The 20,172-nt window shown below is 40.2% G+C and overlaps 1 protein-coding gene across 1 annotated transcript in view; it reads left to right on the forward strand.

Annotated features, from left to right (window-relative positions):
- The window catches only part of si:dkey-1d7.3 (transmembrane protein 132D), a 34,531-nt gene that overhangs the window by 3,469 nt on the left and 10,890 nt on the right, over nt 1-20,172 (forward strand). The window contains exons 2-4 of the mRNA XM_051677410.1: nt 1,649-2,522; nt 7,762-7,908; nt 15,129-15,303. Coding sequence (XP_051533370.1) covers nt 1,649-2,522; nt 7,762-7,908; nt 15,129-15,303 — 1,196 coding nt within the window. The remainder of the gene's footprint in view (nt 1-1,648; nt 2,523-7,761; nt 7,909-15,128; nt 15,304-20,172) is intronic.

The raw sequence follows: 20,172 nt of genomic DNA on the forward strand, positions 1-20,172 counted from the left end.
TTTAAAGTTCACAGTGTTTCAACTGTACTCCGTTACAACTGTACTCGGTCTACCCTACTCTCAAATGATTGTGATTTTTTATACTGTAGCTTTGTTATACTGTAGCTCAGGGTTTTCCTTTAGGAATAGCAATCACATTCATCTTTCAGCATGACACACAAACTCTTTAAAAAAAAAAAAAAAAAAAAGAAAAATGCACAGCATGTCAAGAACAACCTTCAGCTTTTAATGTTGAACTTTTGCAATCAGAAGGCAGTGTAGCTTCTGCAGCCTGTCAGGAGGGAAAGGTTAAGCATCTCTCCCAGATGACTGATTTGACAAGCTGCTTTTCCGGACACACTGAATACTTTTTTGTTTTTGTTTTTTGTTTTCATCCCTCTGTGTTGCTTTATTCAAAATGATCCAGCACCAAAAGGCATGTTTTTTTTTTTTTAATTACTTTATTTATATATTTATTTTATTTATTTATTTTTTTTATTTTTTTTTTTGCTGTAGGAGCATAGGATTTTGTGGGCCTGACATTTATGGAAATGTTTTCTGAAAATATTATAGACTAGCACATCAGGGAGAGGTTCAGACAGCATCTGAAATATATATATATATATGTATATATATATATATATATATATATATATATATATATATATATATATATTTTTGTTTTGTTTTTTGTTGACAGGTTTAGACCAATCATTATTATTATTATTATTATTTTTTGTTGCTCTGACTGTAAATGAGGAAGGAACACAGCATAGCAAATGACTTCTCACAAGTACAACTCTGCAAAATAGCTATAGTGAGGGCACTGAAGTATGGCTGTCTAGAACTTAATAAAAAACTTTTGATAGCATATTTACCAAGCATAATGTTCTGTGAAAGTAACCTTTGGTTTTACAGTGAAATATATTATTTTCATTTGTGTGTAAAACAAATTCATCTACAAAATGTATGTATAGCATTCTAGGGGTCAGTAGAGTCAGATGATAATATATACAACATATCTGGCATAACATATACTGAACAGGGTTCCCAAGGTCATAACAAATCTTAAAAATATCAGGGAATTATAAGACCGTGAATTCCAGGCCTGGAACAGTCAGAAAATTAAAGGGATAGTTAATCAAAAAATTAATATTCTGTCTTCATTTAATCACAGTCATGTTGTTCCAAACCTGTATGACTTTCTGTCTTCTGTTACGTTAGGCAGAATGTTAGTGTCAGTCAGCATTCTCTTTCCTTTTCCATACAATGAAAGTGAATGGTGATTGAGGTTGTCATTCTAATGTCTTTTGTTTTCCACAGAAGAAAGTTATATGAAATTGGAACAACAAGATAGTAAGCGAACGATCATTTCATTATTGGGTCAACCATCACAAATCTTAAGTCATTGAAATTTAAGTGGTGAACATAAATTTTCTCAATATGGAAAACTCTATCCTCTAAAATATTTCATGAGCTAGAAATTGCTCTTTGTGAGTGCAGTCTCTATAAAATTAAAGTTAAAAATCCATATTCAGTAATTACAAACAACTGGAAAGCCATGGAATTTCATTGGTCAAAAAGTGTGGGAACCCTGACTGGGAAATATCTTTTAATATTCTATTAGTATCTGTTATGCTAATTTAATCTGATGCATTGTGAACTTAAGGAATGAAGGTTGTGGAGTTGTCAACGGACCCGAGGACCCTGTCCCCTCTCGCTGTTCTTCCAACTGTGAACTATCAGATCATAAATGCAGACCACCTCCTCCTCAGAAATACAAGGCAGGACGTAATGGACAACTCCAGCCTGAGGGCCCAAAGACAACCTTTCATCCTCACTGGACTGAGTGGCCAGCCAGCCATCAATGTCAGCTATGGTCCCATGTCTTTGGAGCAGTCTATACCACTGAATATGATCTACACTGGCCCCAGGATCCAGCCGTTTATCCTGGCCCGTCAAATCCGTTCATCAACACCTGCCTTATATGTGCTGTTTTATGAATCTGGTACTAAGAGCGACCTGAGTGAGGGACCAATCCAAAACATCCCAGGGCAGAGTGAAGGAGGTTATATTTGTGTTTCAGCATATGCTTTCTGGGAAACCAGGGAGGTCAGGGGCGGCTGCTCCATCCCAGCAGATGGTGGATTCTGTCTGGTGCATCTAAAGCCTGAGCCATCATGGTTCAGCCATGGTGTTGGAAGGTCTAGCTCAGAGCAGAGAGGTGATCAAAGGGGAAATGTTGCAGAACTTTACTACCAGACAAGACCAAGCCCCACTGGTCAGTGTGTTCCTCAGGAGAGTAAGCTAAGAAAGGATCCACAGCAGGGCGAACTTGGACGGCAGGTCTTTGGATCCCCCATGAAGAGGATTGGGACTGTAAATTTGCTGCGCTCACCTCCAGGAAATCCAACATTTATGCGTTTGCGTCTTGGGGGTGCTGTAATTATCCAAACCTCCTCGAAACCGCTGAAGACCACAGACACTGCCACTTTCTATGTGTTCCTATCAAGCACATCTCCGGTTGAACATTTCATTCTCAGGTAAGTTGATTTCATTATTTATCAACCCATTGTGCTTAAAAGTACTTTTTTCAGTGTTAAAGGTGTAGTTCACCCAAAAATGAAAATTCTCTCATAATTTACTCGCCGTCATGCCATCCTAGATTTGTATGATTTTCTTTCATCTGCTGAACACAAACAAAGATTTTTAGCAGACTATTTCAGCTCTGTAGGTCCAAACAATGCAATTGAATGGGTATCAAAATGTTGAACCTCCAAAGCACATAAAGGCAGAATAAAAGTGATCTATAAGACTCCAGTGGTTAAATCCATGTTTAGAAGCAAGATAAAAAGTGCGGGTGAGAAACGAATCAACATTTAATTCCTTTTTTACTATCAATCTCCACTTACAATTTCATATTCTCCTTTTGTTTTTGCCGAATTTTTTTGTCCATATCGCCACCTGCTGGGCAGGATTGTTGGTTATTTTTGCCATTGTGACATTGGTTGAAATTACACACTTCAGGTAGGGCTGATCCAGGGAGGCAATGCCCCCACTTAGGCACGGCCATGCTTTCAGGTCGTCATCATTTCATATGCTGCTATCTGGAACTAAATCCATACACATAATGCAATGTTTAGAAATAGGATTTACTCTGTTGAGGATTATATGGTTTTCTCAGAAGGCAGAACAAATACCAACTGTTTTCCTGGAAGGGACTTTTGGTCAGGCCAAAATAAGATGGAGAAGAACAACACTGTGGATTAAAATAACATGAGCAACCAATTTGAAATAGAAGTGTGGCATGGAGCCAACAGATGTGTCAAATGCCCAAGAAGCTTAGTGTGAATTTATCGCAGTATGTGACACTGCAGTCGTGCCACTTTTTAGCCGAGAGAATGTAACGGTCCCACTCAGTATACAGATTACTGAAATGTAATAACCTTGTGCCAGCTCAATTCACTTTTCCAACTGGAGGAGTTTCAAAGGCACTCTTCCATAAATAGGAAAAATAATGGGGAAATCATTTGGCAGCATTCATTTCTTAACATTCCATTGCTTGTGTGACTCCTCTCACCATAAATAATGCATCAACTTAATGGAGCAAGAAAACAAATACCTAATAACTACTTGAGTCCTTTGGGCAGAAACGAATATATTACAGGGAGAACTCTATCGTGCAAAAAAAAAACAAAAAAAACACAGTGCAATCTGTTTTTCTTAGTCTCAGACCACAGCCATTGAGGCAGAACACATAAGTGAGTAAAATTGCTTTTATTAGCATGTTTTGGACCAAAGGTATTGTTCTTTCTTGTGCAGTACTTTTTTTTTCTTCTAAAAGTTTGTTTGCATTTGTTTTGATGGGAAATTAAACTGTGGGGGAAAATGATCCTCTAGGATGAGGTAAATAGTGCCCCGTATTTTGACCCAATTGTCATAACTCCTGAGTATTGTTGAATTTGATGGTGTTTAGAGTGGGGATACATTTTTTGGAGCTTTTTATCAGAACTTACAAGGGATTGTTATCAGAAACCTGACCCTCAAAGCACCACCCAGAAGTGTTTTATAGTTGGGCTTAGACTGATTTGAGACTTTGGCTTGCACTGATTATTTTGGGAAATTGGGAAATCCTGCTTCTTAACTACTAAGATATATGTTACATTTGAGCTGTAGCTGAGACCCAGTATACCAGCTGAGCCTTCAATATCCATGCGCCCCTTTGCTCGCCTCTGATAGGGTTTACTTTGCTCCCAGCCCTGGCTCAAATGGACATACACTTTAGGTTTTCGCTTTAAAGTGAAGTGAAGGCTGATATCCCAAAGAGATTGATTTTATCCCAGGAAAAATCTCTGCCCCACTTCACTACTCAGTCTAAGATTGAGTCCAGACCCCTGAGGTTATGATTGATAATCCACACTGATTGAAAATTAGTGAAGATGTTAACCCTTTAGTGATCTGCCCTTTATCACAGAAAAATATATTTTATCTGATGGCTGCCTGGAGGATAGCCATAGATCACTCAAACATCCACTAAACATCACAGGCAAAGTTATATACTGTATACGTGTGTGTGTGTGTGTGTGTGTAGCAGAGCAGAATAGAATATGCAACTATTATATATAAAATATATATGATTTTAAATGTGTTTTTATATTCTATTCTGCTCTGCTAGTAGTAGTTAAGTTAATAGTTAAGCACAATGTAAACTTGTCAATTAAAAAAATACTGCCGGCCAATGTACATTTTCAGTGTTTAATGCTTTTTTAACATTTAAAAAAATAAAAAATAAAAATACTGTGTAAAATAACATTTCTCTCTTTTGCTATCTTTAAAATGTATCATACAGTACATATATTATATATGTTATATGTCAGCATTATATTAGCCACCCTTTGCTCTAGATATCACCTTCAGTATCACCCATTGAAAACCTACTTGGTAGTATTTGGTTCACTACTATGAATTACTACTATTAATGAAAGTTATTCTATATTTTATCCTGCAGGCAGCCCCTCCAAGTCCCAAATCAATATTCTTTCTTCTTTAATTTTGTGTCAGAGATTTATTCCATCAAGATCCTCATTATATATTTGGTTGAATTCTTTCTTTTGCCACTCATGCATACAGTGTTTCTTCAACTGGCAGACCAAAAATTTTCACAGACTCTCTATCTCCATCGCCCTTTCTCTTCTCTTTCTGTCTTTTTTCTGTCTCTTTTTTCCTTCTCAAGCTTTCATTGTTTCTCTCTGTTTCCCTGGAATTAAAACATGGGATTAACCAATTGAGGGCATAATGTGCATGTCAGAAAGGATGAGTAAAGTAACATTAAGTAACCGTTTAACGAAATAGGCCGGGGCGCCCTCCACAAGGCTAGGCGGGGGCAGAATGGGTGCAGAGGGATGAAAATTAGACCGGAAGATGGGCTTGACACGGGAAACATGGAAAACAGGATGGACACGACTGAAGAAGGGGGGCAATTTGAAACGGGCCACCACCAGGCTAATGACCTTAGTGATGGGAAAAGGGCCCTAGCTTACGAGAGGGGGGTTGGAGAGGAATGTCTTTAGCAGACAAGCAGACTTCTGCCCGCAGATGTAAGCTGGAGGTTTAGACCGGCGGCAGTCTGCCGACATTTTGACACGTGCACCAGTCCGGAGGAGGGCTTCTCTGGCTATCTGCCAAGTGCGATGGCACCGTTGAATAAAGGCGTGCACGAAAGGGACCTGGGTGTCAGGTTCTTGGGCAGGGAACAGAAGTGGCTGGTAACATAGGTAACACTGGAAAGGGGATAGCCCTGTAGATGATGATGAAAAGGAATTGTGGACATACTCAACCCAGGCTAAATTAGAGCTCCAAAAAGATGGATTATGGATTTAAGGAAGTTAAAGCTCGGTCACAAATGGGTCTTTCAAATGGACAATGACCCCAAGCATACCTCCAAAGTTGTGGCAAAATGGCTTAAGGACAACAAATTCAAGGTATTTTAGTGGCCATCACAAAGCCCTGACCTCAATCCGATTGAAAATGTGTGGGCAGAACTGAAAAAGCGTGTGCGAGCAAGGAGGCCTACAAACCTGACTACACCAGTTCTGTCTGGAGGAATGGACCAAAATTAAAGTATCTTATTGTGAGAAGCTTGGGGAAGGCTACCCAAAACATTTGACCCAAGTTAAACAATTTAAAGGCAATGCTACCAAATACTAACAAAGCGTATGTAAACTTCGGACCCACTTGAAATGTGATGAAAGAAATATACGCTGAAATAAATCATTCTCTCTACTATTATTCTGACATTTCACATTCTTGAAATAAGGTAGTGATCCTAACTGGCCTAAGACAGGGAATGTTTTATACGATTAAATGTCAGGAATTGGTAAAAACTGAGTTTAAATTTATTTGGCTAACGTGTATGTAAACTTCTGACTTCAACTATCATAACAGATAGTTCCAAAAAGCAACTATCAGAACCGTTTAATCGGTAAAACCGATATATCGGTCTACCTCTATTCACAATATACCAAGGCATATTCACTAACTACTTATTACACTATTTCAGCGCAAAAAGCTGCATCTAATTCACTAACCACCCACAATCCAGTTTAAGCAAATACTTCTTAGTGAATTTCCCCCACTTTATTTGTGATGATTTTGATGGTAGAATAAAATTAAGCAATTAAGATTTTAATGTGCTTTTTATTATGGCATTACATTTCCTAAAAAGCGTGTCTTTAGACTAATTTAGCGAGCCCTCCTTAAACGCAGGTATCAGAGCCTTCCTTATATTTGCAATCAGAACGGTAAAGGGATATTTCACCCAAAAATAAAAAATTCTGTCATCTACTCACCTTCATATTGTTTCAAACCCATATGACTTAATTTTTTTCTGATGATTTTGAAGAATGTTCTTTGAAAGTTATCCAGACAATGAAAGTAAATGGTGAAATTTACAGTCCATAACACTGTGCCTAACATTCTTTTTTTTGTTCCACGCAAGGAAGTCATACAGGCTTAGAACAACATAAGGCTAAGTAAATAATGATGGACTTTTTTAATAAATCTGGCCCATAAATCAGACCGAATAAAAGGGCAGTCATAGCGCAGATGGTCTTGAGACGTACTTTGTGGATTTTCTGTCCATCAAGAGAGAGGTTCATGTATTGCACCTCAGCTCTCACAGGTCACTGTCTTTTACACACAAGCCCGCAAGCAAAAACTATTACTTGACATGTATGTGTGTTTTCCCTTTCAATATTGCCTAGAGGCAGCTACAAGCAATGAGCTTTGTGCTTACTTTTTTACATGTGCTTTAGTCTACTTTCCATCAGTCTCGCATATTCAGACATTTGAATATCTGCATAAAGTCTGGTCCAGTTTGTTGCTTGTTCTGGACAAAAACCACCCACTTAGACAAGTAAGGTCAGACATAAAAAGCAACCAATCACAGTTTTCAGTTTTATGTACCAAAGCCTCCCTTCTATGTAAATTAGGTTCATTAATATACTGTAGATTGCACCTTATCCACAAATCTCAGTGCTATTTTCCTGACGCAATCACTGTTGTGCTATTACTGCCCGCAGAAAGCAGTCAGTGGGCTGAATTTAGTTTAAAATATATTAAAATTTTGTTTGCGTACATTTTCTTGCGATCACAGCACCAGTAATTCATCAAATGATGGAGAAGAGCATTATAGACAGCCTTTGCAAATAAACAATACTATCAGCAGGCACAAATACTTAGTGAATTTCCCCATGTCATGTGTGTTTATGTTTCTTCTCACAGAGCCACAACAAGAAAAGGCATGTCATTCAGCACAGCCAGACCCAGTGACGCTCACCTGTGGGATATCACTCTGGAACCTGGGCGAGGAAGTGACGCACAAACCATTTCCATGACCTGTCAGAAGAAAAGCAAATTAACTAGCAAAAGGCAAGCCCTCCCTCCATTACCCCCATCATTCTTAGAAACTACTGATCCACAGACTTTTCTTGGCTCACATTCCAAAGGCATTTTATCATTTAAAAGCTTGTTCTGCCCTTGCACATTGCCAGCTGTGGTCTGTTCCTCTGAAACTGTGAGAATTAATTGACAGATTGCAAAATTAGTGTTTGACAGAAAAAACACTCATTTGTTCAGGCAATAACAGATGTTCAGACAACCTGTTCCCTTTTTTGCAGGATGATATTTTGAATGAAAATTAAAGATTTTTCCTGGTTAAAAAGGTGCAGGTTAACCACATGTACTCTGTGTAAAAACACTAGACAATTCTTATTAAATACGGACAGCAGCTTCAGCTAAAAGCCAGCTACTTTGCGTGTTAGTGATTTCATGACTAATGGCACAAAGTAGCTATTCATATAGAAAGCAACGGAAAATAACTTCATAAAAATGTGATATCATTCCATCACCTCTGCTGCTGGTAACCACAGAAAAAATATCATACCACTCTTATTAAGAAGAATGAGCTCTGAGTTCATATTACCTCTGCGTCTATAAGCAAGGGATGGGTTCGGCTTGGTTTTCATAGAAAGAATTGAGTGTTTTTGGATCAAATTCAAATTCGTCTTGAAAACTGCAAGCATCTTGTTAATAAGATCCTCCATCTGGGTGTTACATTTCTATTGGTATCATTGGGTCTAGTTTGGTGTCCATGGCAATGGGCTATCATTACCAATAATGACTGCAGATACTCTTCTTAGTTAATTGTAGTTTCTCTTATGCTGTTAGTTTTATTGTCACTTTTTATATGCATTACTGTATGTAAAAAAATACTACAGCTAGCAACTTGTAACACACACTAACCATTGTTTTGTAAAAAAGATGCCCAAGAAGTGAGATCTGCATGTAAGGAAAAAATTAACATACTGTAGCTAATCTGAAATTTTAATGAAATCAAATAGCAAAATAATATAAATATAATTTTTTTGGGAGATTTCTTTTTAAAATGGTTTATTTTAAAACATTTAATATCTCAATCATGTTACTAAAGTTGTAAGTAAGTGAAAGTTGGGACACACGTGACTGAATTTATATTTCTCATGATTTATATATTTTTCTACAATACTAATTGCTTATGATATAAAGCTTATGCTTGAAACTGGTTTTGCAGACCAATATAAATAATTTCTAAGTTTGAATTATAAAATGTATATAGAGGTGCATCTAAAAAAATTAGAATATCATGGAAAAGTTACTTTTTTTTTCCATAATTTAATTAAAAATGTGGAACTTTCATATATTTTAGATTCATTACACATCAAGTTAAATATTTCAAGCCTTTTTTTGTTTTAATCTGGATGATTACGGCTTACAGCTCATGGAAATCAAAAATCCAGTATCTCAAAATATTAGAATAAAGAATTTATAATACAGAAATGTCGACCTTCTGAAAATTATGTTAATTTATGCACTCAGTACTTGGCTGGGGCTCCTTTTACATGATATTCAAATTTTTTGAGATGCATCTGTATATGGACAAGTTGGACGAGAAATGAAGGAAACAAATTCTTGGCATGGGATTTAACATGTAATTGTATTTCATGAAATGGTATTTCAATAATAACCTTGCTTGTGTTATACTTGCCATACTTTGTGCTATATCATAGTTTTGTTGACTCTACTATCATTCTACCATGTAGAAAATAGTAGTAATAAAAAAATTAGTAGATGTGTCCTTCTCGACTTTTGACTAGTAGTGTACCCTCTTATGCTTTTTAAACTATAATGGAGTAATCAACTCCCATTCAGCAATCTGTACCTCCTACCTCCATCGTCCGCTTCCCTTCCTCCTCCCTTCACGACGATGACCCATTTATCTTTAATCATCCTCAAGGCATCAGTGTGTTAGACCAGCTTAAAGGCCGGCACATTCAGCACAAGATTAGAGTGGAGATCTCTAGTCTTAGCTGCCACATTAACCAGTAAAGAGCCGAACAGAGAAGATTCCGCTGTGCTTAATAATGCATAATACAGCATAACGATGATGGAAAAGGGTCAGCCACTTGTACTTTCACCCCTGAAGCCTCAACACAGCTAAATCATTCTATGCTTTCTTCATTGAAGACAGTACAGTATGAAGATGATTTGAAGAGAATTAAAATCAGTCCCAAGGGATGTGCCCACTAGGACTGTGAATCAGCCTGGCAATATGTTGATATCTGGGTCACAGTATAATATTATTGATATTGTTTATTTTAGTGTATGGTGAGATATTGCAATATTTTACTTGTTTCTTATTCATCATCATTAAAATTCAGTGCTTTGTGCAACAAGTGCCGAACTTCCAGGTTTAATTCATCATAGAGCCTTAGAAGTAGCGTGAAGCATAGACACATCAGTCTCAGTAAAAAAAAAAAAAAACTGAGCAAATATCATACCTTGGTTCAAACTTATTTATCATTACATGACAACCCTTGCAATATAGCTGTACAGAGGATCTGTATCAACATATTTACAAATGAGTCAAGTTATAGACTTATATTCTTAGCTCACTGCAGGCAGTTGAGTTTGCATTTTTGTTTGAAAATAAATAATTGATCGTTCAAAGACCTAATGACACAGTTCGTCTCATCTTTTTACACACTAGCTCTGAGCGGTCACCAATCTCTTTATCCCAAAAATATAAAAGTGAAAAATGTTCCTTGGCTTTATCAATATCAATACAGTATTATAATATAAAATATAGATGCAAGCAGCAATTACGGGGCCAAGCACATCAATGGCAAACTTTTAGATTGGATATAGAATTCCGGTGATGATTTTAAGCAGAGTGGTAAAAAAAGACATATGTTTTATTACTTATAATGTTAAGTCATAGTCATTTTTATTTGTGTAGGGCTTTTCACAACACACATCATTTCAAAGCAGCTTTACAGAAAATTATGCTTTAACAGAAAAAGCTGTAATATAGTAATGTCTTCGAGTCATAATAGTGTGATTTAAATAAAATAAATAAATAAATTAAAAAAAACATGATTGTAATTTGCACCTTAAAATAAATAGAAAATAATTATATTTATATTTAGACCCCCAGTGAGCAAGCTTAAGGCGACTGTGGCAAGGAACACAAAACTCCATAAGATGGTTAATGGAGAAAAATAACCTTGGGGGAAACCAGGCTCACTGTGGGGGCCAGTTCCCCTGTGGCTAAGGGGATATATATATATATATATATATATATATATATATATATATATATATATATATATATATATATATATATATATATATATATAATGCCAATATTAGTTATTCATGTGTAGTCCAAGTCAACTATGTAAGCGTTAGGGGCCAATGTTTTAAGAAAAAGCGTTTGTATTAACTGTAAGATTAATGACTAAAGTCTTAGAATTTACATTCTTAATTAACTGCGGAACTGCAAACAGATGCATTGTCTTTTTGTTATTTGGCTGATGAAGTCTGCAATTAATTTATTTTCTATGTATTCCATTTTAAGAATCTTGTCCATCCTTTTACCAAGGTGATGCAGGCAGAGGTCAGTAAGTTGCACTGCAGTTCGACTGTAAGCTTGTGGCATATTAATTTCCGGTGGAGTCCATATTTTCAGGCAGTGTCCAGTGAAGAATCCTATGTCTGACGGTTGGTGCTGGTATCAGTTCATCCTCTGTGAAGTCCATCGTAGTAGACTGAAATGATATCTGGCTGGCACAGGCTGCAGTTAGTCATCATCACTCAACAACATGTAGTAGTGGGAGTCAGACATCAGGCAGGACCAGAATCGGACATCAGGCAGGACCAGAGCTGTTATACAAATACGTATTACTTTTAACCAATGGGTGGTGCTGTCACCAAATTGATATGGTATTGTCATGTCAATACACCAAAGCGTTCAAGAGATACAGCCTCAGATCCTTATTGGCATCATGCCATTAAATTCTTTGATGCATTACATGAGAAAGGTTGGTCTATTAAAAAGCTTTTCATAACTTTTTGTCATGAGTGTCTCTAGATGATACATGCAATATTTCGTGCAAATCGGATTTACATTCTAGGAGGAGTTCGAAAAAGTATGTTTTCAATTAAATTCAAAATGGCGGACAGGATGTTTGGCCAACCATGGTAAACTTGGTATCAACGTACTATGATCCAAGGAAGCTAACAACACAAGTCTCAGGATAATAGTCCAAATTAATCAAAAGTTATAAGCATTTCTCTGTATCTTTTGACCACTAGATGATGCCATCCCCAAACTTTGAGTACCTTCAGGACATGACCCCAATGACACTTAACAAATTTCATAATGATAAGCCAATGCGTTTGTAATATACAGCAATTTAAGGAAATAATTGTCCGACGCCCAATATGGCCAACATAGGAAAATTGGGTATCACTCTGTATTCCCCAAGAAATCTAAAGAGTCGAATCTAAAGTCTCATGATTTTAGGCAAAACTATACAAAAGTTATAAGCAAAAATAGCCATTTTTCATATTTACTGACCACTGGGTGGCACTGTGCCAAAACGCTGCAGGTACCCTCAGGTCATGCGTGTGATGACATATACCAAGTTTTGCGTCAATGGACCCTTTTCATACGTCCGCATTCGTGAAGTGGAAGTCGTCATAGTTGGGTAACTGAAAAGTTTTGCCTGCATTTACGTTTGGAGACGTTAACAGCATTTTCCATCAATGGTTAAATCTAAACTCAAAAAAGGTTAGATGTTTTTCGAGGTTTAGCCGCAAAAATACGAAGGCAAGTCGATATAAATAAATATAAAAGAGGTTGTGCTTTAAATCAGCAGGCACATATTTATGTACTAAAGGAACGATCTACAAATCTGTTGCCATAAAGTGCAAAAATGCAAAAAAGATGGCACAGTTAACACATCTGTGAGCACTTTGTGAAACTAATACCTGATGGGGGACAATGCAGGATGTGAAGGATTGCAGAGACCCATGTCGCGCTCCATCAGAATTCTAATCTGTCAAACACACACTCTTGTGTTGGTTGTGATATGTAATCATTCCATTGAAACCATGACGGTATGGCTCAGATTTCAAAGCGTTTCACAATTCCACATGTGAGCGACCGCTGTAAGTCCTCATCTTGAAAATACTCCACAAACAAAAGTGCTTCCTCATTTAATAACGTTATAAATTATCATCTTCACATTTAATTGCCTGAACCCACCGAGCTTGTACAAAGTATAGCATCTTAAGGACATTTATGGTAACACAAATTTTTCATTTAGAATTTGTGTAAATATGAACACTGCAGTGACATTGGTTATTACTGTTCTTCCCGATCGCCACCATAGTTCACCCAACTATGATGACCTCTGGTTCACGAACGCGGAAGTGTGAAAATGGTCCATATGCTAAAACGTTGTGAAGATACAGCCTCATGTCCATTTTGCCATTTTCGCAATCTAATTTGTTGAAGCATTATACGAGAACAGTTTGGTCTATCATAATAAATCGTATACATTTTTGTCATGAGTGTCTCTAGATGTTACGTGCAAAATTTTGAGCAAATCATTTATATGGTATAGGAGGAATTCGAAAAAGTAGGGTTTTCATAAAATTCAAAATGGTGGAAAATCGAGTGGGCGGAGCTGAAGACCCAAGGAATCGGAGGTAAAAATAATTTTGTTTCTAGGACATACAATTCAAAAGTTATAAGCCGAAACATAAATTTGATGCTTGGCCCCTAAATATAGCATTTCTTTTTAAATGTAAATTTCCTTTCTGCACCTCTAGTGCCCACTCTGGCTCAAGTCAAAGCCTTTTTATAAACATATACATACTCTACACTTTTCTGATGCTTTCAGAGGAATTGCAGAAACATTTGATTTTTGACTTGTTACTTTTAGTAATGTAAAAGCAATTTATTGAAGCAATTCCACCAGAAAGGTACAATGTCTGCTGAATTACAGAATGCTTGTGCTCCTGCATGAATTTACTGATATGTTATTAGGTTGCTGAGTGTTTTAATAGAACTGAAGTGGGATAGAAGCTCCATCTCTGCTCTTAACTGATTGTGCTTTCATAAGTAAGATTTCACCTTGTCCTTTTTGCTTGTCTCCGGTAACCCAGTTCGACACAGAAACATACTCAAACTACATGACCGAAAAGATTGGCTAGGCCCTCCTAAGTAAATTTTTATAACCCCATTGCTAATTGGTACATTTTCTTGTTTTAATTATAAATCTAATATAAATAAAAATCTAATAAAGAAAATCGAAGATTTTATTTTTGTTTTGTTTTGCATATGAGTTAAGAAAAATGTAATTAAAAGAAATATTCCGGGTTCAATACAAGTTAAGCTCAATTGACAGCATTTATGGCATAATATTGATTGCCACAAAAAATAATTTTGAATCGTCCATTTAAAAAAAACAAAAACAATCTGGGTTACAGTGAGGCACTTACAATGGAAGTGAATGGGGCCAATCCATAAATGTTAAAATACTCGCTATTTCAAAAGTATAGCCACAAGATAAACAATATGTGTGTTAACTTGATTTTAGTGTGATAAAATTGCTTACTAATCTTTTCTGTGTTGAGTTATATGCAATTTTACAACTTTGTTGCCATGACAATGTAATGTCAACAAACCCTTAAACAACTGTATCAATTAAGATTTAAACAGCTTTACAGCTCAAATAATATGAGTTTTAACAGAATAATTAAGATTTATTTTTATAAAATTATAAGCTTTACATATCTGCCTTTTAAACCTTAAAAAAATGGGCCCCATTGACTTCCATTGAAAGTGTCTCACTGTAACTTTAATGTTTGCTTTTTTGGAAGAAAAGGAGTCAAAGTTATTTTTTGCGGTAATCAACATTATGCCACAAATGCTACTGATTTAGCTTAACTTTTATTGAACCTGGAATATTCCTTTAAGATATATTCTCTGAAAACAAATCTTTTACAATTTTGCTTAAGTAAATGTTTTTTTTTTTTTTTTTAGGTGTATATTTATATTTACTGGAAAACAAGACAAAAATACAGATTTTTTTTTTTTTTTTTTTTTTTTTTTGCAGTGTGCCAATGGTTTTGAAATTAAAGGCTCAACAAGCGCATATGGGTGCGGTGTTTGGGTGTCCGTGTACTTTGCCATATAGTGTACAGTATATCACTTGTTACAGAGATTGGAATATGACTCTGCCCTGATGTTTGATTGACAGAGGTCTGCTGGAGGTCCTGCAGCTGGACTTTGAGACAGAGGAACAGAGTGACCAATTAGAGAGCCAGATGATCAAGTGGCGACTGGAGCTGCCTGGAAACATGATCCGGGATGAAGGGACCATGAGGATTTATACCATCCAGAGAGACTATGTGGGCATAGCGCCTCTGATCACAGTTAGTGCAAATTTTCACTAAATCAGTTTCATCTGTCATGATCACATGGAACCACAGTCCTTGCACAGGGTTCCCATGCTCATGGAAAACCTGGTATTTTGTAACACTGTTTTTGAGGACAGAAACTTCTATAGTGAATATACATTCTTCTAGTTATAATCAGCTCTAAAATATTTCATTGCCTAGATATTGCAGTTTTATAGATTAAAACTTGCTTGCAATCCAAGATGATTTAAGTCAGTTTTTTTTAATGAATCAAGATTCACAAATCGTTTATGAATCATAAGCGAATCGGTTTTATTTACAATGGTTTTTAAAAATCCTTATCCAGCAATCACAAATGACTGAAAAGTTTGTGGAAACGTAATTGAAATTAATTGGTCGAAAAGTGTGTGAACGCTGCTTGTAATTTTTTTAAAAGTTTTGATAGGTCGTGTTTTGTGAGGTTGTCTGTGAAACGTATTGATGTAACCTCTGTTCCCTGATTCCCTGATGGAGGGAACGAGATGTTGTGTCAGTGTAGTGACACTAGGGATTCACTCTAGAGCCCCAATCACCTTTGCTTTATTCAGAAAAGGCCAATGAAAATTGGAGAGTGGAATTTGCATGCCACTCTCTGCCACATGAAATACAGGTATAAAAGGAGATGGAGTGCACCACTCATTCAGAGTTGTGCTGAGGAGCCGAGAGAGAGTCCTGGCCATGTCAGCGCTCGGTTCAGCGCCGCGGCAGGAGGGACACAATGTCTTGTTCACTCCATCAGGGAACAAAGGTTACATCAGTAACCAAGACATTCCCTGTCTGTCACTCACTCGACATTGTGTCAATGTAGTGACACTAGGGGTTCCTATAAGAAACGCCACAGGCGTTGAACCGTGTCACGAGGTACGGAGGAGCGGACACGGGCAGGCAGCTGCATGCCTTGCAGCGAGCGCTTGATCACGTCGTGACCTTCTAGCGAGTTAGGTAAGGCATCTCCCTGGTCCCAATAAGGGTAGGAGGAGGCACTTACCTGAGGAAGCTACAGGCGGTGGCCTTTCCTGATTTTTGTATTAAGCAATTTCCCGCTTAGCACCTGCTAGAATAATGCTGGAGAAGTGCTCTTCCCTCTCCAGGAGGGAGAGCACCACGGAGACCACATCCTACCAGAGGGAGGTTAACATGTGGAGAATACCTCACATGGACTTACCTACGGGGAAGTTCACATATGGAATGATGCCACTGGGGAGGACCCTATCTACGGACAGGGTACACAGCAACAGTGGCCAAGGCAGAGCAGTGCTCTGATGAGGGGAACACAGGGTTCACCTGAGGGGAAACCGAACAGTTGAAACGCATCATACGGGATTACCGAGGGGGGAATCACCACATATGGAGCACTGAGGCCAAGTACACGGGCTCACCTGAAAAGGGGCATACCACGAGTACTGGGCCTGGTGGCGTTACTCCTCCACCGAGTTCGCCACCGAATTGTGCTTAAGGAATTAAAGAGGTGTCCAGTGTTCACCAGTTGCAGGGAATGGTTGTGGACAAGATAGCGCACATTATCACCTTAAAAGGGGAAAGGCGCAATGCAAGCGATACACCCGACCGGCTGCCCGGCTTACCTGTTGTACCCCGTAACACTTGGGTCAAAACCGGTTCTATGCGCAGGATGTAGAACCTCGCAAAGGTATTTGGTGTAGCCCAACCCACTTCTCCGCATATGTCTGTTAGAGAGGCGCCCCTCGCCAGTGCCCAAGATGATGCAGCACCTCTGGTGGAGTGCGCCCGGACTCCCAAAGGGCACGACAGTTCTTGTTATTGCCAGAGAAATGGAATCCACAATCCAATGGGACAACCTCTGTTTGGAGACAGCTTTCCCCTTCTGCTGCCCTCCAAAGCAGACAAAGAGCTGCTCTGAGCATCTAAAGCTCTGTGTGCGGCCCAGATAGATGTGCAGGGCGTGAACTGGACACAGTAATGACAAGGCTGGGTCTTCTCCTCTAAAGGGAGTGCTTGCAGGGAGTGGTGGGAACTTTGGGCACGTAACCAGGCCGGGGTCTCAAGATCACGTGAGAGTGTACCGGCCCAAACTCCAGGTGTTCGCTGGTGACAGAGCGCCTGCAGCTCCCTAACCCTCTTGATAGAAGTGAGCACCACCAGGAGAGCCATCTTCAGCAACAAATTGTTGAGCTCGGCCTGCTCCAGGGGCTCAAAGGGAGCTCTCTGTAAGGCAGGTAGGACCACAGAGAGATCCCAAGAGCGAATCAGGCACGGTCTAGGGGGATTCAATCTCCTCGCACCTTTGAGGAACCTGGTGATCAGGTCGTGCTGCTGTGAGGGTCTCCCATCCAGTGTATAGTGATATGCTGCTATAGCAACCATGTATACCTTCAGGGTAGAGGGAGACAGCCGTCTCTCCAACCCGTCCTGTAGGAAGGACAACACAGACCCGACCGCGCATCTCCGTGGATCTTCCCCGTGGGAAGAACACCAATTTGCGAAGAGACGCCACTTCAGAGTGTACAGCTGCCTCGTGGAGGGGGCTCTGGCCTGTGAGATCATGTCTACCACCGCTGGCAGAAGGCCTGCTAGGTCCTCCGCATCCCATCCAGGAGCCAGACGTGGAGATTCCCTCATATGCATCAATCCGAGGGGGAGTACCACTGCCAAGGATGCTATTTGCCCCAGGAGCCTCTGAAATTGTTTCACCGGGACCGCTACCTTCTGCCTAAAGGTTCTCAGGCAGGCCAGCACCGACTGTGCATGCTCGTTCGTAAGGTGTGCCATCATGGTGACCGAGTCCAACTCCATACCGAGAAAAGAGATGCTTTGCGCAGGGGAGAGCTTGCTCTCTTCCCAGTTGACCTGAAACCCCAGTCAGTCGAAGTGCTGAAGCACAAGGTCCCTGTGCACACAAGATAGATCTTGCGAGTGAGCTAGGATCAGCCAGTCGTCGAGATAATTGAGGATGCGAATGACCTTCTCCCTTAGCGGGGCCAGGGCAGCCTCTGTGACTTTGGTAAAGATGCGAGGAGACAGGGACAGACCGAAAGAGAGGACCTTGTACTGGTATGCTCATCCCTCGAAGGCAAATCGAAGAAAGGGTCTGTTGAGGAAGGATCGATACGTGAAAGTATGTGTCCTTCAGGTCGATGGCCGTTAACAAATCCTGATGTCATACAGTCAGGATGCGCTTCTGCATCAACATCTTGAACGGAAGCCTGTGTAAGGCTCTGTTCAAGGCATGCAGGTCCAGGATTGGGCGCAACCCCCCCTCTCTTGGGCATGATAAAATAAGGGCTGTAAAAGCCCTTGTGCAACTCGGCTAAGGGGTCGGGCTCTATCGCTCCCTTTGCCAGAAGGGTGGCGACCTCCGCCCGAAGGACCGAGGCATCCTCGCCTTGCACCGCGTTGGAGAGGACGCCACTGAACCTGGGCGACCATCTGGCGAACTGGATCGCGTAGCCGAGGACCTGCAGGATAGCCATGGCATGCAGGGCGGAGGTGGCCTGACCCGCAGCGTTGTAAGCCTTCGCCACGAGTGACGAAGGAAACTTACACGCCCTGCAGGCATAAATGCACCACTACAGCGCGCTCTACCTGGGGAAGCTCGACGTATCCCTTAGCCGCTCCGCCGTCAAGGGAAGTTAGGGTGGACAAGCCGGTGAAGTGTGTACGGGCAGAGAAAGGTGCCTTCTGTGACTTCGTGAGCTCCTCGTGCACTTCCGGGAAGAGCCCAGAAACCAATCATCCAACTGCGAATGCTCGGGGCAGGGCGGAGGGTTCCACTCAAGCCCAATGTTCCCGGCCGCCCGGGCAAGCACGGCTGCCAACTCAGCATCTGCCTCATCCTGAGCTCTACCACCCGAGAGCGGGAGCTCAGAAGATTCGTCCGCTTCTGAAAGCAGAAGCCCACACTGCGATGCTGTGACTGATAACTCATCCTCGTCGGGAGCCCCAAACGAGACATTAAATCCGCCCTGAGGCGGACCGCCTGCCTCGCTCGTGAACTCTACTGGGCAGAACGAGCGTGCTGGGGGATGGGAGGTCCGCGGGGACTGAGCCGGTGGAAACGCTCCCATATCCACATCCAGATCGCCCGCGGTGCTCGCCGACACAGCCGCCTGAGCCTCAACCCAGGATGGACCGGGTCGGGAAGCAGCTATGGTGGCTCTCTGCTTCACGAAGAAGGAAGAGAGCCGTAAACACAACGTTCTCATGGGCATGTTCTCACAGTGACCCAAGCATTCGAGACAGATTTCGTGGCCATCCGGTGGGGAGAGATAACGGCCACACCCAGTAGCACAAAGGCGAAAGGACATCTTTAAAAAGATGGCTATCGTTTGTGCGAGCTCTTTTAGAGAAAATATACTCTTTTGAAATATACTCATTTAACACCTGTGGACTCAGCTGCCGAAGCGCCCAGGGGAAGCACAACACTCAATCGTGCGAGGGTGACCACTGATATGCGCCGTAAATTCCAGCAGCAGAAGGTAAGGTGACGGGACGAACACACATGTGCTCGGCTCTGAAGAACAAGTCTGAATGAGTGGTGCACGCCATCTCCTTTTCTACCCGTATGTCCGGGGCGGAGAGTGGCATGCAAATTCCACTCGCCAATTTTCATTGGCCTTTTCTGAATAAAGCAAAGGTGACTGGGGCTCTCGAGCGAACCCCTAGTGTCACTACATCAACACAACGTCGAGTGAGTGTCAGACAGGGAACCATTAGCATGGACACTTCGAAACAAATTCACGTTGGTGCTAAGTATTTGTCGTGCTTCTGTGTAGAGGCCTTTTGACTATAAAGCTACAATGACAGCTCTTACAAATGATTTATGTCTCTTTGTTCTGCCTCTGTGTGTTTGCGAGTGTTTGTCTTAAT

The sequence above is a fragment of the Myxocyprinus asiaticus genome, chromosome 38 (genome assembly GCF_019703515.2).
Source record: "Myxocyprinus asiaticus isolate MX2 ecotype Aquarium Trade chromosome 38, UBuf_Myxa_2, whole genome shotgun sequence".
In the NCBI taxonomy this organism is placed as follows: Eukaryota; Metazoa; Chordata; class Actinopteri; order Cypriniformes; family Catostomidae; genus Myxocyprinus; species Myxocyprinus asiaticus.